This window comes from Sorex fumeus, unplaced genomic scaffold (assembly GCF_029834395.1).
Source record: "Sorex fumeus unplaced genomic scaffold, SorFum_2.1 ptg000097l, whole genome shotgun sequence".
NCBI lineage: Eukaryota > Metazoa > Chordata > Mammalia > Eulipotyphla > Soricidae > Sorex > Sorex fumeus.
Genome location: NW_026606154.1, coordinates 915001 through 929797, shown reverse-complemented (window position 1 = coordinate 929797; position 14797 = coordinate 915001). Strand labels below are relative to the sequence as shown.

Sequence of the window (14797 nt, the reverse complement as noted above, 5' to 3'; positions counted from 1 at the left end):
CACCAGGATTGACTTCTGAGTACAGAGCCAGGTGTAAGCTCTGAAAACTGCCGGGTGTCTTCCCCCACCCCCCAACCCCCAAATCAAAAGTTTTATCTACCTATCTGATGTGTATAGACAGAGCTAGCAAATTGTGTTTCTAATCAGGGTGACTTTGGTGGGATACAAATATGCTTATATCCTCTCAAAATCTCTAATATTTATATGGCAATTCATCCTTTCTGTCATCACTGTGACTCTGAATGGCAACCACTACCTTATTATAGGACATATTATTATGGTTTTAGCATCGTGTCATTAAAAATAAAGAACATATAGTAAAGGAAATAGCTAGGTTTGGACTTTAAGTGGGTTTCTGGAATAAAGTTTTGGAAACACCGTTCTTCTTTAGGATTTACTGCCTAATTATATTTTTTTTACCCCTCTAAGATACCTGAAGAGAATGTTTACAGTTGCTGAGTTCTGAAATCTCTAAATAGGCTGTGTTTGTTTAGCTGAGGAGACATATTCCGGCCCTCAGGGTTCATAAAGTGGAGATGTACATCATCGTGGAGGCAGGCTGGAGAGAGAGTGAGTGATGACTCTGGATTCTGTAATTAGACATAGTTTTTGGAGAGGTGAGGAAAGTGAATCATGAGGAGCGGCTGAAGAATGCATTGGGGGAAATGCTAGTAGAGTTGTAAAAGGCTTGTAATCTGATCTGGAATATGAAGTTTGTGGGTAGTTATTGATTTCCCTGTGGGTGGAATGACTTTGCTTCCTGACACACTGGCTGGAGGAGGAGGTTGGGAGAACAAATTGTTACCTGTCAGAGCGGAATTGTGTCTGTGGAGGTCCTCCTCCGTGCCTCGTTGATTGAACTGGGTGGCCTCTGACATCTCGCAGATGCTCCCCACGCTGAGCCGAGCCAAAGCAACTGAACACAACTCTGCCGGGTCTCAAGAGGACGTGGGGTTTCCGCAAGTTTTCCTGCTTGCTAAAAGAGCCCAGGGAAAGGGCAGGGAGGGCCATGGCAGCCACAAGTTCCTCACTGGTCCCATGAGGCTAGAGCTGAGCTGACTCTGCCTTCCAGTAAATAGGATCCTAGCCAAAGCAGAATGAGTTTCACCTTAAAGCTCCTGAAAAATCGAACAGGAGTGAAGAGTCGATTAACCCACGCTAGTGACAAAGTATAGAACTGGCTATGAGTGGAGTGAAATTACCAGTGAAGGCTGCCACAGGCAAGCTTAGAAATGGGGCAACAAAAACAGAAATATAAAGAAAAAGAGAGACAGAAAGGAACTAGGGTAACCCCATATACTATACAAGTGAGCACCTCGAAAAGACTACTGGCTTGGGTTTAGACGTCCTCACCATTGAAGGGTTCCAGAAGGTTCTCAAGCTCTTTGTGAGCCGTCGTTTTATTTGTATTATATCTAAAGACCTCTTCTGATTATCCCTTGGTTCTAGGTTGGGGTGTATCTATAGCGGTCATTTTATTTGTATTATATCTAAAGACCTTCTGATTGTCCCTTGGTTCTAGGTTGGGGTGTATCTACCTGGCTTATTGACCTTCAACTGTTAGTATCACTAACCCTTGAAGGGATGATAACATATCCCAGCTACTCGAGGCTATTCATGTTTAGAACGCTTTGCAGTTCTGTCTTGTCTCCTCACCTTTGGGTCTTGGCTTTATTTCTGTCTTGATAAGAATCTCACTCCTGTCTGGAGGAAAGCAGGCCAAGATAGTAGCCACAGAGTGCAAGAACTGGTAAGATAAAGAAATAACTTGGATGCTACAGGAACATGACTGGTTGAATTATGTTTTGAACTTTTCACCACGCCCCTGCCTTTGTCAGGTGTTTGGTACCCTGGTCCCTGATACACATTGCTTCTGTCTCTAAAGATTGATTTCGGACTCAATAATACTTGTTTTAAACCATTTGTGTTTATTTGCTTGACAGTCAAGTCACAATTTAGAAAGATGGCTTCCTGAAGCTTTGCAGGCTAATATAATTTCATAGGTCCAATTACAAATAAGAAAAATTATTTCATCTCTAAACAGAGGAGCCAGACTTTCTGAGAAATTGTGGTTAAGTAGAAGACAAAGTACTTTCTGAAAAACAGGCCAAGTTATTAATGGCTTTCTCGGCTAAAATCTTGCTGATTCTTGGCATTCAAAGACTTCATTTTCTGGTGATGTTGATTTTGATAATCTGTAAAGTATAAGACTTTCAGATTGATAAAACACTGATACTTCCGGAGAGGGATCTGTGCTCCCACAACCTGAAGCCTGGTGAGCAATGCACATTTCTATCTAAAAATACATCCTCCCTCTACTATTTCCTGTGACTCTACATTTATGGAATTATAGAATTTTGGGTGGAGACTAAACCATCATTCAGTTCAGCTCTTTGTCTGACTAACTGAATAGCACTGTAGCACTGTCCTCCCATTGTTCATCGATTTGCTCGAGTGGGCACCAGTAACATCTCCATTGTGAGACTTGTTGTTACTGTTTTTGGCGTATTGAGTACACCATGGGTAGCTTGCCAGGCTCTGCCATGCTGGCGGGATAATCTCAGTAGCTTGCCACTTTCATTTAAATACTTTCAAGGATAGAGCTTAGTACCAAGACCCTTTCATAAGAATCTATTAACGTAGTTCAGTTGAAATAGAACTTAAAATCTAGCAGCTTCCAAGCAGATGATCATTTGTATCTAAAATCTCAAAATGACCCTTTCCTTTTGATTTGTATCTTTGTAATAGGATCTGAGTATAACTGTAAGGTTGACATTATAAGAGATATTCTTTTCTCCTTTTCACCTTTATTTCTTTCTCTGCCATGCCATTGCTTTTGTTTTCTGTTACCTGTCTCCTCCACTAGTCAGATTTTAATGGGGTGAGATTTCAGTGGGGTGAGAACCACCTCTTATCTTTGTGTTTAGAAATACAGTTCCTTCCATATCAAAGATGCTTAATTTATAGTTATTGTACTGAATGAAGATGAAATCCTGGTGTTTATGATCCCTATTTTGGTCAAGATATCTGAGTGGGGAGATTGTGAAACTATTTTTTTGGTCCTTCAAGTTGTGTCATTTTAAAGAGTAATATAGAAATATAGCTGTATAGGATCTTGGAATTTTCCAGGAATTTGGGCTGGAGCGATAGCACAGCGGGTAGGGCGTTCGCCTTACAAGCGGCCAACATGGCTGACCCGAGTTCGATTCCTCCGCCCCTCTCGGAGAGCCCGGCAAGCTACCGAGAGTATTCGATATGCCAGACACAGTAACAACAAAGTCTCCAATGGAGACGTTACTGGGCCCGCTCGAGCAAATCGACGATCAATGGGAGGGCCTTTATTTTATTTTATTATTTAATAACATAAGAAAGAGTTTCAAGAAATCTTGGTATGTGAAAAAAAATCAACGATGTGTATAGTTCTTATAAAAAGCAAACAAAGACCAAAAAATACAGGTGTATTTTGTACTCTCTGTTTATTTTAAATACATATAAGATTTGTCACAGCTTGATATGACTTAAATGAAAAGCAAAAATCAAAGTGACACATACTTGTATACATTTGTATATAATACATGTGTTTATATAATGTTAAAACATGTCACTTTGTCACTTTCCTCCCGCTGTCCATCGATTTACTCAAGCGGGCCCAGTAACGTCTCCATTTTGAGACTTGTTGTTACTGTGTTTGGCATATTGAATACGTCACGGGTAGCTTGCCAGGCTTTGCTGTGTGGGCGAGATATCTCGGTAGCTTGCTGGGCTCTCCCAGAGGGGCGGAGGAATTGAACCCGGCTCAGTTGGGCTGGCTGCGCACAAGGCAAACGCCCTACCACTGTGCTATAGCTCCAGCCCATTATAACATGTAATTATATGAAAATAAACATACAAATACATATATAAAGTTATTGGTTGCCTCTGTGGAGTAACCTTGGGAAGGGTGCAGAATTGTGAATACTGTGCTAAGGAAATCTTAACTTGATCTTCAATATTTAAATTTTTTCACAAAGAGAACATGTTTGTGAATTATTTGTGTAATGAAAAATTATCTTAAAAGAAGAAAGAAAAGAATTAGAATTGAGGAAGCTCCAATTTCTCTCTGCACTGCCTTTTTTCCAGAATGCAGAGACATCCTACTTCCTGTCATCACCAAGGAACTGAAGGAACTGCTGGAACAGGACGAGATGCAGCACCAGGTTCAGGAGAAGAGATACTGTGTCGAACTACTCAACAGCATCTTGGAGGTCCTCAGCTGTCAGGATGCGGTGAGTCCTCAAGATGATATAGATGTCCTGGACTCAGACGAGAGCTGAGTTGATTAGATGCTAAAATATTGATGCTGATGAATAGCAGTTGTAGTCTAAAGATAAAAGTCAATGGCTTGCTCAGCAGGTCTCCTTTCCCAATGACTAATCCCCATCACTGTGAAAGATGACTTGGGAACTGGAGTTTAACATGGAGCGTTTGGGTTACCATATTTCTTCTTAGATGTGCTTTCTGGGATGTAGTCACAGAAATATTGCAGACTTTTAAGATAACTTGTCCATTGACTAATGACCTGATTTGCAAAGGCTGGAGGGGGACTTTTCCATATCTGCCTGGCTAAAACAACCTTAATCTGCTTGCTTAGCCCATTTACTTGGGTTTGTTCCCTTAGTTATTGCTTGTGATGGTTAAAAGGGGCAGGAGGGGGCTGGGGGAAGGTTAGCTTTCTTCCTAGAGGAGCAGAGTGGCCAGGTCTAGACTCTACAGATAGGCTAAGGCGTGGATGGGATGGGAAGGATGGTGGGAGGGAGATAGCTATAGCAGTGAAGCCATTATTTGTTGGCAAAGATCACTCGGAGATTAAGCAGAGATGGAACCAAGAAGGGAGTTAGTAAAAGGCTTCCAAAGGGCAAAATCTGAAGAAGATGGGAGGAAGATGGAGTGTTGGTAAAGGTAAAAACTGGGTAACAATGATGGTAATAATAGGTGTAGAATTTATTTATTTATTATTTTTCAGAAACCTCCCAAGTGGAAGTCATAAGGCATAGGGGCCCCTCTCAGTAAGTTTTAGCCAGCCAGTGGTAGTGGTTCAATGTGAGGGCACAAGGATCTGGTGCTGCTCGGGCTGTGTGGTGCCAGAGATTACCCGGGAAACCCCAGCAGTGCTTGAAGGCCTCTAGGGTCACACCAGGTGGTGCTCAGGGGACCATGTGGTGCCAGGGATACTTAGCGCCTATCTTATGCTCTCCAGGCCCAGAATTCTTTAGCAGGGGAAGAGGAAGGTTCTTGATTTGACTTAGCTTCCTTAGGCAGCTTTGAATTACCCCTTGAATTATACCTGATGCTATCTTTGTCGTAGACAGGCTAGTTTTATTTTATGCTAGATTAATTTAATATACTTCAGTTTGGGGGCTATACCAGCACTATTCAGAAGCTACTCTGCTCAATGCAGCTCAATGCTTGGGGTTTGCTTCTGGCTATGCTCAGGGGAAGATGCAGTGTCAGGGATCAAATCTATGGCCTCCTACAAGCAACACTGTACTCCAGCCTGGAATAGTCTCTCCAGTCCCAGGAGTAGCTTTTGTGAGTGTCTCTTTGGTGATATTGGGGATACACCCAGCAGTCCTCAGGGGCTTGCTACCAGGTTGGTGCTCAGGGTTTGCTTCTAGTCATATTTAAAAGATGTCAGGGATCAAGCCTGGGCCTACTGCATGCAGAACATGTACTGAGCTTACTGACGTATTTCTCTGGCTCTGAGAGGCTAGTTTTATAGGACTGTGTAGACCCAGACAGCAAATAAATTTTCTAAGTCATTGTGTGAACATTCCTTCCTTCCTCATTTTTCCTCTTCCTCTGAAATGTCTTTGAAAAAGGGTTTTTGAATGAACTGTGTCTAAGATAGACTATAATTAGAAAATCCTGCAAAGTTATGTTCTTTTACTGTCATAGACCCGTAGTCAACCATTATTATCAGTTTACTTTTTGTGCTTCTTTCTCTACCTTTCCATCCTTATATCCTAATAGCTACCGAGAGTATTCGATATGCCAGACACAGTAACAACAAAGTCTCCAAGGGAGACGTTACTGGGCCCGCTCGAGCAAAATATCCTAATAAAACTACTTATTTCTTTACAAGGCAAATGCAGTAACATGTGTCAATCTCTTATTCAACCATTCATAAATGCATCTATGTCCCAGGTATGAAAACATAGGCATGGATCTTTCCTAAGGAAAATATTTACAGACTTATCAACAAATGATGGTATCATAATTAGACTTCTGAAATCTAGATAATCTAGATGTGTACTGGAAATGCTGTGCTGCAAAAAGATTTTGAGTATGTGACTGTTGTAAGCAATATTTTTTTTTCAGTGTATAAGCATTTTTTTAGTGTGTAAGCATTTTTAACAAGGGTCACAAAATGAAGCTTTATTTGGATGTTCAAGGGTGAATAATAATGATCACACTGTTACTTTATTTACTTTTTACTAGATACTATGCTAAATGCAATCCTTGTTTTCTCTGTTTACCCTGATTGCTGCCAAGGATTATTATTCCCATTTTAAAGGTGAAAACATCGAAGTTCATGGACCTAATGTTCAAGGCCAGACCAAAAATAAATGGCAGGATTAGAATTCAAATCGACGTTTCTCTACTTTGACATCTATGTAACCGTAGGCATTGGGAATAGAAAAATATTATCTTTTCACTTGCATTTTCTTCCTATTCATACGGTTGCCTCTCAGATAGAGTAAATATAATTCCTCAAAGCTTGACTTCCCAGAATTCTTTCTGTGGTATATTATTATTATTATTATTTTTTATAGTATTATTTCATAAACTCACTCACTAACCACTTTTTAACTGGGTTCAGTCTTTGCTGTCTATCCTTCAGAATGTTTTACAGTTCAAAGTGTTTCCCAAAATGGTGGTACCTCCTGTTCAGGATGCTAGAACTATCAGCGAGGCAGTAACGGTCTTGGGTGCAACTGGGGTCTGCTTCTTGTTGCTTCTCAAAGAAGGTTAGTTTCCAGGGGTGTGCTTTTGAGTATTTTTTATGAGAAAGGGGCAGTAAACCAAAGAGCAAAGAAAAGTTTGTGAACAGGCTCTGTAGAGGCCTGAAGGGTGATCTATCTTGTCTTCAGAAATATCCTAACAGCTGATGGGAATGTTCATCATAAAATTCTGCCCTAGAGCTTAGGCTCACAAGGAGACTAAGATTATGGGCAATATATGAAACAGATGGCCACTAACACTCAAACCGCCTTGTAAGGTCCCTGAATTCTTTGTAAGACTTGTCAGTTGATCAGAAATGCAAAGGGCCTTTCCTTTAAAAAGGCCTACACAGAATACTCACTTTTAATTTAATCCTGTACTAAGTTCCTCCCCACCTGGGAAGCTCCTTTTCTTAACTACTTTCCAATAAACTTTTCTTCTTTCCAACTCCAAGTATGGGCATCTTTATTATTCAATATTTTCATCCTTGAAAATATTGAAGAACATGGGAATCATGAACGAACACAGAGACGGGCCGCTGTTGGTTCTGCCTTACCTGCATCAATATTCGCCTATGACGTTTCTTTTTTGTCCCAGAAGTCATTCTGAAGTCATTTCCTCTCTCTCCCTGACTGTTTTCACTCACGGTGACACGCTTCAGATTCATCCATATTGCAGCAAATTGCATGACTTCATCTTTACTTACAGCAGAGAAATATTCCATTGACCAGCATTCCCACTGCTGGAGATACATCCCCCGGGCCAACAAGCACGGTGAAGAAAAGGCATCTGCACTCCAGTGGTCAAAGAGCCAAAATATTGAAATAGCCCAAATGTCCAAGAACAGATGGCTGGATAAAGAAACTATGGTATATACACAATGGAACATTACTCAGCCAGAACAAATGCTTTTTTTGTTTGTTTGTTTTTAAAAAGGAGATTCATTTAGTAGTCATTATTGCTTTGAACTTAGTTGGAAAATCAGAAGCCCAAAATATCTCATCTGAATCACTCAACTTTTAATTCGACTACACCTGTAGGTCTCCTGAGGTGCTCGTGGAGAGCAACTCTGCCTAACCACCTCCCCTATCTGTATTGGTCGGGGGTGGGGAAAAGTTCACCCAGTGATGAAGTGAGCAGCTGGGTTGCAGGATCACTGCTCTCGGGCACATCTTAAACTGAGCATGTCTCTGAGTGGAGTTGTTAACCAGGCCTCTGACCAGTAGGTCTGCAGCCTGGGGCCTCATCATTCACTTTCTAGCAAATTCCCAGGGCATTCCAACCCATCCAGGGAGGGACTCTACTTCAAGAGACCCTATTCAAATGTGACCAAATTTTTCCCCCCAATTTTTGGCATTCACTGGAAACGGAAGAACAGTGGGGCTCATCCTCAGTCCTCTACATCCTTAATTAAAGAGCTTTTCCAGTCTACAAAGTCTAGCATTTTACCAAGATGGCACTTAATAAATCGTGAAATGGCAGAATCTTCCACCACATGCACTTGTCTCCAACATTCATTTTTGTGCAGTAGTGGGTACACAGCCTGTGCAGAGACCTGGCTGTGAAGTCCCAGCCCATCGGATATGCAGTAGGGGTTCTGCAGGCAATAGCTTCTCAGAATTGGAAGAAAAATGCAACAGGCTCCCCAGGTAAATGTTCTGGATTTTTCTTCGGGTTGTTTGGATCCTCCCTGCTGATAACAGCAGTGCTGTCTATTTCTCTCAGGCTCTTTGAGGGCACCAGGGGACAACCTATCTTCCCACCCCGAGCTCAGACTGTGTTCATCTGCCCTGCCCGAACCACTGCCCGGGGGTAGAACCTGCGTGTGGCAGTGGCAGTGCGGGATGCCAGCAGTGGCAGTGCCGGATGCCAGGCTTCCTTTGGTGGGGGCGGGGTGGAAGTGTGTTTGGGGGATGGCAAAGGACACTCGCCTTCAATTCAGTGTCTTTGTTTGGATAATTACAGCCCAGCACAGCAGGCCTGGCCTGAGGAAGCTATGTTTTTCCCTTATTAGCCTATTCATTGTAACCCTGGGTGGCTTATGAGTCAGGGGGAGATGTCACCTTAGCCTGGGTGCCCATGTTTTTTTAATGATAGTGTTAAATCCCCACAACCAGCCTTGCCCGAGTTGCATTTAGCATAAGAAAGGGACAGGCTGAGGTGAAGGATGAAAGGCTTGACTTCTGCCTCTATTAACTCCCTTTCTCCCCCACGCTGAGCAAGTTTAGTTGTCAACTCTGGTTACTTTGAAAGGTGGTTTCACACTGCTTCTTTCTGTGCCTTCCTGGATTCTGAGTAACTCATAAAATTCAATTTTGCGCCAGATCCTAGGGAAGTTGTTTTTTTTTCCCCCCTTCTTAAAACAAGTTTTTCGTTTTCATGTTTCATTCTAACAGAAAAAGGAGTCATGGTTTTGAATCCTGCTTAGGCAATCACAAAGTAACTGAGAAGACTCCTAATTCAGAGGAGGCAAGTGGTGTGGGATGTATCCACCCAGATCTTGTGGAGGGAAGGAAAGCTTGGGATATTTTTCCTTTTTTTCTTTTGAACTCTTTGAAGAAACCTGGGTGGGGGGTGGGGGGCAGGGGCCTTAATCAAGGATCTCTTAGTCATGGATGACTTGGGATTTCTGACATTTTTATTCACCAGCTTAGACACCAGTAGGGAAGAATTTTGCTCCTGCATTTTCAGTTGCCTGTAATCTTGTCAGTCCCATCATCCTTTCTATGCAAGGAATATCATATGCTTTTTTGTAGACTGAACGCAGACCATACTTCTCTTATCCTTTGCCTCTCTTCCCCATTCCCAGACAAACCAGACTTCCTTCTCTGTTGTTTCTCTAACCTTGTGTGCAGACTGATAAGGATATTGCAGCACTCGTGTGGCGTTTGGTTGGGTGTGACCACCACCCCCCCACCCCCCACCACCCGCCAGGTTCTGAGCACAGAAGTTCTGAAAGGCTCCCTTGCTCCCCTGACTTTACAGAGCAGAGGCTCCCTGCCCTGCCTGGCCCCATTCCTCCCCTACTGTCTTTCTCCAGCATCTGAAGAAGGCCTTTTCTCTCCTCACCCCACCCCGCTTTTTTATTTTTGAGGGGAAGGCATACCCCATGACACTGGCAGGGGTTACTCCTGCCAGTTGTCAGGACCATATGGGATGCAGGAGATCCAGCCCCGGTCAGTCACTTGCAGGGCAAGTGCCCCACAAAGGCCTCCTCTTAATACTCTTCCACGTCCTAGAGATCAACCTGCAGGCTGCATAATTGAATGAATGTGACTTGCTCAGATCAATGGCAGGGCTTAAGTTCTCCCTTGGTTCTTCAGATCTGAGTGTCGGGAGGGTATTCTCTTCTTTGCCTGCCATAGATTTCAGATGCCGGAGTGGAATTAATTATATCACTTTATGACACTTCACCTTCATTGGGATGTGGAAGATCTCTCTCTCTCTCTCTCTCTCTCTCTCTCTCTCTCTCTCTCTTTCTCTCTCTCTCTCTCTCTCTCTGCGTGTTTATGGATGTTTTATCAGTAGGGCATTTGCCTTGCACGCAGCCAACATGGCCGACCCGAGTTTGATTCCTCTGCCCTCTCGGAGAGCCTGACAAGCTACCGAGAGGATCTCGCCCGCACGGCAGAGCCTGGCAAGCTCCCCGTGACGTATTCGATATGTCAGACACAGTAACAACAAAGTCTCCAATGGAGACGTTACTGGGCCCACTCGAGCAAATCGATGATCAACGGGAGTGCCTTACTTACTTATGTCTTAGACATATATCTTGCCCATAGTTTCCTAATTCTCCTACCTGCTCTCGATGTCAGTGGGGCCCACAGGTGGCTTATGTGAAACAGGGAGGAGAAAGACAGTCACTTTCTCCCGATCCGCCTTTGCCACCTGGGACCCAGGGTTACTGGGTTCTTGTCTTGCCTTGCAGAAAGGAATTTCAGGAGTAGACGAGCAATAAAATTACAGTTTTTGTTTGGAGGTTTTGAGGGGAAGGAGGGGAAGTGGGAGAGTGGAGAGTAACGTGCTCAAGAGAAAATCTGGGCTTCTCCAAGGGCGGAGAGAGCCCCTACACACCCCAGCATTAGGCATGAAAGCATGAAAGTCCACATCTCAAGAGGGGACATGCGGGCGGCACATGGGCTTGGCCACATGGGCTCAAGCAGCACAGGGTCTCGGGCAGCATGTGCCAGTACTTCCTTTGTTCAAGGTGGTCTTTATAGGGTTTCTCCAGCCTGCCCCTATGTGGGGTTTCTACCTATGTCAAAGTCCAAAGCTAAGGAGATAGACTAGGGGGGTAGGGTTGGGAATGGTGACGGCCTTATTTGAAATTTCTTTCCTGGCCTTTATGTTCCTGCAGGGCTGGAGCGATAGTACAGCGGGTAGGGCGTTCGCCTTACAAGCGGCCAACATGGCCGACCCGAGTTCGATTCCTCCGCCCCTCTCGGAGAGCCCGGCAAGCTACCGAGAGTATTCGATATGCCAGACACAGTAACAACAAAGTCTCCAATGGAGACGTTACTGGGCCCGCTCGAGCAAATCGACGATCAACGGGAGGGCCTTTTTTATGTTCCTGCTGGAGCTCTGTACTAGGGTATGTCCAACCTCCTCAGGATCCATTGCTGGCACCAGCTGAGGGTCTTATCAGGCCTTAGTTCCTGTTTTCTGCAAGATTGGCCTTTTTGACTTCAAGATACTACTTCCCAGGAAATTTACTGCCACTGCCTGGGGAGGGAGCCTTCCCTATCTGCCTGCCTGCCCACATCACTATGAGCAAGGTCTAAAAAAGGTTGAATATGCCTGTGTGATTTGGGCTACCTGCTTTTTTTTTTAGAAATATACACACACTTGCTTGTATATATACAAGAGTGACACGAGACCGGCCCTTCAAGTGGATCAGACATGTGGGCCAGAGAGATAGTAAAGTAGATAGGGCACTTGCCTTACACATGGCCAACCTGAGTTCCATCACCGGCATCCCAAAGGGTCCCATGAGCACAGCCAGGGGTAATTCTTGAGCACAGAGCCAGAAATAACCCCTAAGCACTGCTGGGTGTGGCCCCCAAACAGACAACAAAAAGTGGATCAGATATTAACAGCAAAAGAGTGTCGGTATTTTTAGGACCCTGATGGATAGGGAACGGACTATGACCTGCACAGGAGATTATCTGGATCACTCGCCCTATGGGAAAGAAGTGGATTCCTGCAGGCCTGTGTTTGGGTGCCCTGCCCTGCTCCCCTGAGTTCTGGACCCTCTGCTGACCTTGAGCATGCTGCCGGATGCAGGGCTGAAGGGAAGCTTCTCCTGCGCGTTCGTGTTACCCTTCCATTCGTGGGAATCAATATACTTGCCAAGCAGTAGGATTTTCTTCCCACTGATCTGCTCCTTCATATTTGAAATGAAACGCAGAGACAGACTTGCTGGAATTCCTTTGTCCATGATACATTTCAAACAGAACAGCTAATTAAGCCCCAAACTTAAAACTTGAAACAGATGAGATGCTTGTACCTTCCACTCTCTTCAAGACCATTTTCTTTTTACTCCACATCCTTCCTCTGCTTCCACGCTGTGCCCTGGTGGCCATTGCATTTCCATAGACAATAATACAGAGAAGTTTCTCAAGGAGCACTTTTATGAAACGATTCCTCATGCATTATAGCTGTTTATTTCTAGCCATCACACGAAAGGTAGGCCTTCTTCCCCTCTTTATAAGAGTGAGGAAGCCAAGTCCTAGAGTGAGGCAAGTTGGCATGGAGGTCAGTAATTAGTACAAGGCCAACTCTGGAGGGAGTCACTTCTACTCACCCCCAAAAACATCTTTTCCAAACCGTACTGCTACCACAGCTCATACCACACCCAGCATTTAAGAGTACTTTTACCTGCATCGTTTTCCTCATGGAGTTAAGAGCACTACTTTGGGGTCCAGCTAAAATCATGTGTCTACCCTCCAAACGTTTCGAGTGCTTCTCACATGCACCAGAGTATTTGCCGAGGTCACAGATGGGCGACCTTGGGATGGCTTGTGATCTCATGGTAGAATCGGGACTGCTGCTTTCCCAGGTGAGTCAGGAGTTACTTGTAACCAAGAACATCTGTGAAGATATCCAGGACTGGACCTGGCACCTCGTCCAGCGTCAGGACTGTGGCCTTCCTTTTTGCCTCGCTGTATCCCTCTTCTGGTAGCTTCTGCAACATCCTTGTGAAGCTTTAAAGAAAAGGACAGGTGCACGTGGCCTCTTGGGAGAAGGATACCAAGCCTGGGAAGGACCCAGTAACACGACTGGTACTGAAGGCAGCTCTTAACAGGCCCTGGTGGCAGCCAGATGCTCGGGCACCCTTGTAGGCTCCCTGGGAGGTTTGCCAAGAAGCAGCAGATGCTGCTGGAGCAAAGCCATCCCCTGCAGGGCATCTGGACCTCATGAGGCTTCCTGGACGGATTGGAGAGAACTGTCACGCTGCTTTTTCATGGATTCCTCTGGGGGGTGTCTCTGAACTTCTGGGCTCTAGATAACCACTCTATGGAGCTGCCTCACGTCAACTCATGAGGACTCAGTGTCAACTTTGTGGTATTTGTTGAATAGTTGCTAGTTTAAAATTTGATATAAAAAATCCACAGTTAAATAAGCCATAGTAAGATCAAAGGTACACGCAGAACTCAAAATTCACTCATCACTCCCCAATTAGTCACTCATTTAACTCTTAGCCATATGTCTGAGGTTATTTACAACTACCATGTCTCAATGTTGGGAATATTATTTTTGCTCTGTCGCTACCCAACTCTTCCCTGTTTGTATTTAGTGATGTCACTGTGGCAGAATATTTGTACAGAATGGACAGACACTCATCTCTCAGATCCTGGAGGGCCGACTGATAAAAGTTGGTCCGCACCCTGCTGCGTGGCCCAAAGGAGTTGCTGCAAACAAGAAAGAAAGGCAAAAGCCCAAGGGAGCTGCTGTGTGCTCCTCTTCTCCGAGTGGCCTGGATCTGCCACAAAGTGAGGGACCTCATGGGACAGTCAAAATAAGGATGTTCTGGGGATAGAGTGATTTTAAGACATTCAGCCTAGATCAGGGATATAGAACTATGTTTCATTCCTCATAATAATTCATATGGGTTACACTGAACTCTCTCCTAGTTGTGTTGAGAATTTTAAGGTCTTAGAAGTTTGCCAGCTGGGAGCTCTGCTTTCTTGCATGATAGGTGAGCATGGGAGACTGACTCAGGTGCCATGAATTTACTGTGTCTAACTAGTATCCAGTTCATGCCACTATGGTTTGATAGGGAATAAGTCAGACAGGGAATTTGTTACCTTCCACCTCAAGCAGTTTGGGCAGTAGTCCCTAAAAGAGGATTTAAAGACTGATACGAGCTCATTTTTGACTAGGCAAAACTCCTTAGTCATCATTGTTATAAGGCAGAACCATGGATAGGTACCAAAGGTAATGAGCAGAGGTGTGATGAGAAATGGGACGTGTGCAGTGTAAAGACACAAGGAAAAGAATACCGACGCAGTGGAGAAATCTGGCAGGTAGCCCTTGGCAAAATGATGGAAGGCAACAGCACATCACCAGAAATCACAGCTAAACCTGAGATGGCCGCAATGCCACTTACCTTGTTTAAAATGTACAACCTTGAGCTCGTAATGAGAAAGCACTCAACTGTCCCGGTTGAGGGCTTAGTCTACAAAGTACTGCTCAACCAGTACTCTCAGAATTTAGAGTTATCAAAGACAAGGAAAAGTAGAGGCTCCATCATAGGTTGGAGGGGGCTTAGAAAATCTAAGAACTAAATTCCACATTGTATCCTGAAGTGAATCAT

At 44.2% G+C, this 14797-nt stretch overlaps 1 protein-coding gene across 1 annotated transcript in view; it reads left to right on the top strand.

Moving 5' to 3' along the window:
- DOCK2 (dedicator of cytokinesis 2) overlaps positions 1–14797 on the top strand; it is a 394798-nt gene that overhangs the window by 151349 nt on the left and 228652 nt on the right. The window contains exon 26 of the mRNA XM_056133087.1: positions 4120–4265. Within this exon, the coding sequence (XP_055989062.1) occupies positions 4120–4265 (146 nt within the window). The remainder of the gene's footprint in view (positions 1–4119; positions 4266–14797) is intronic.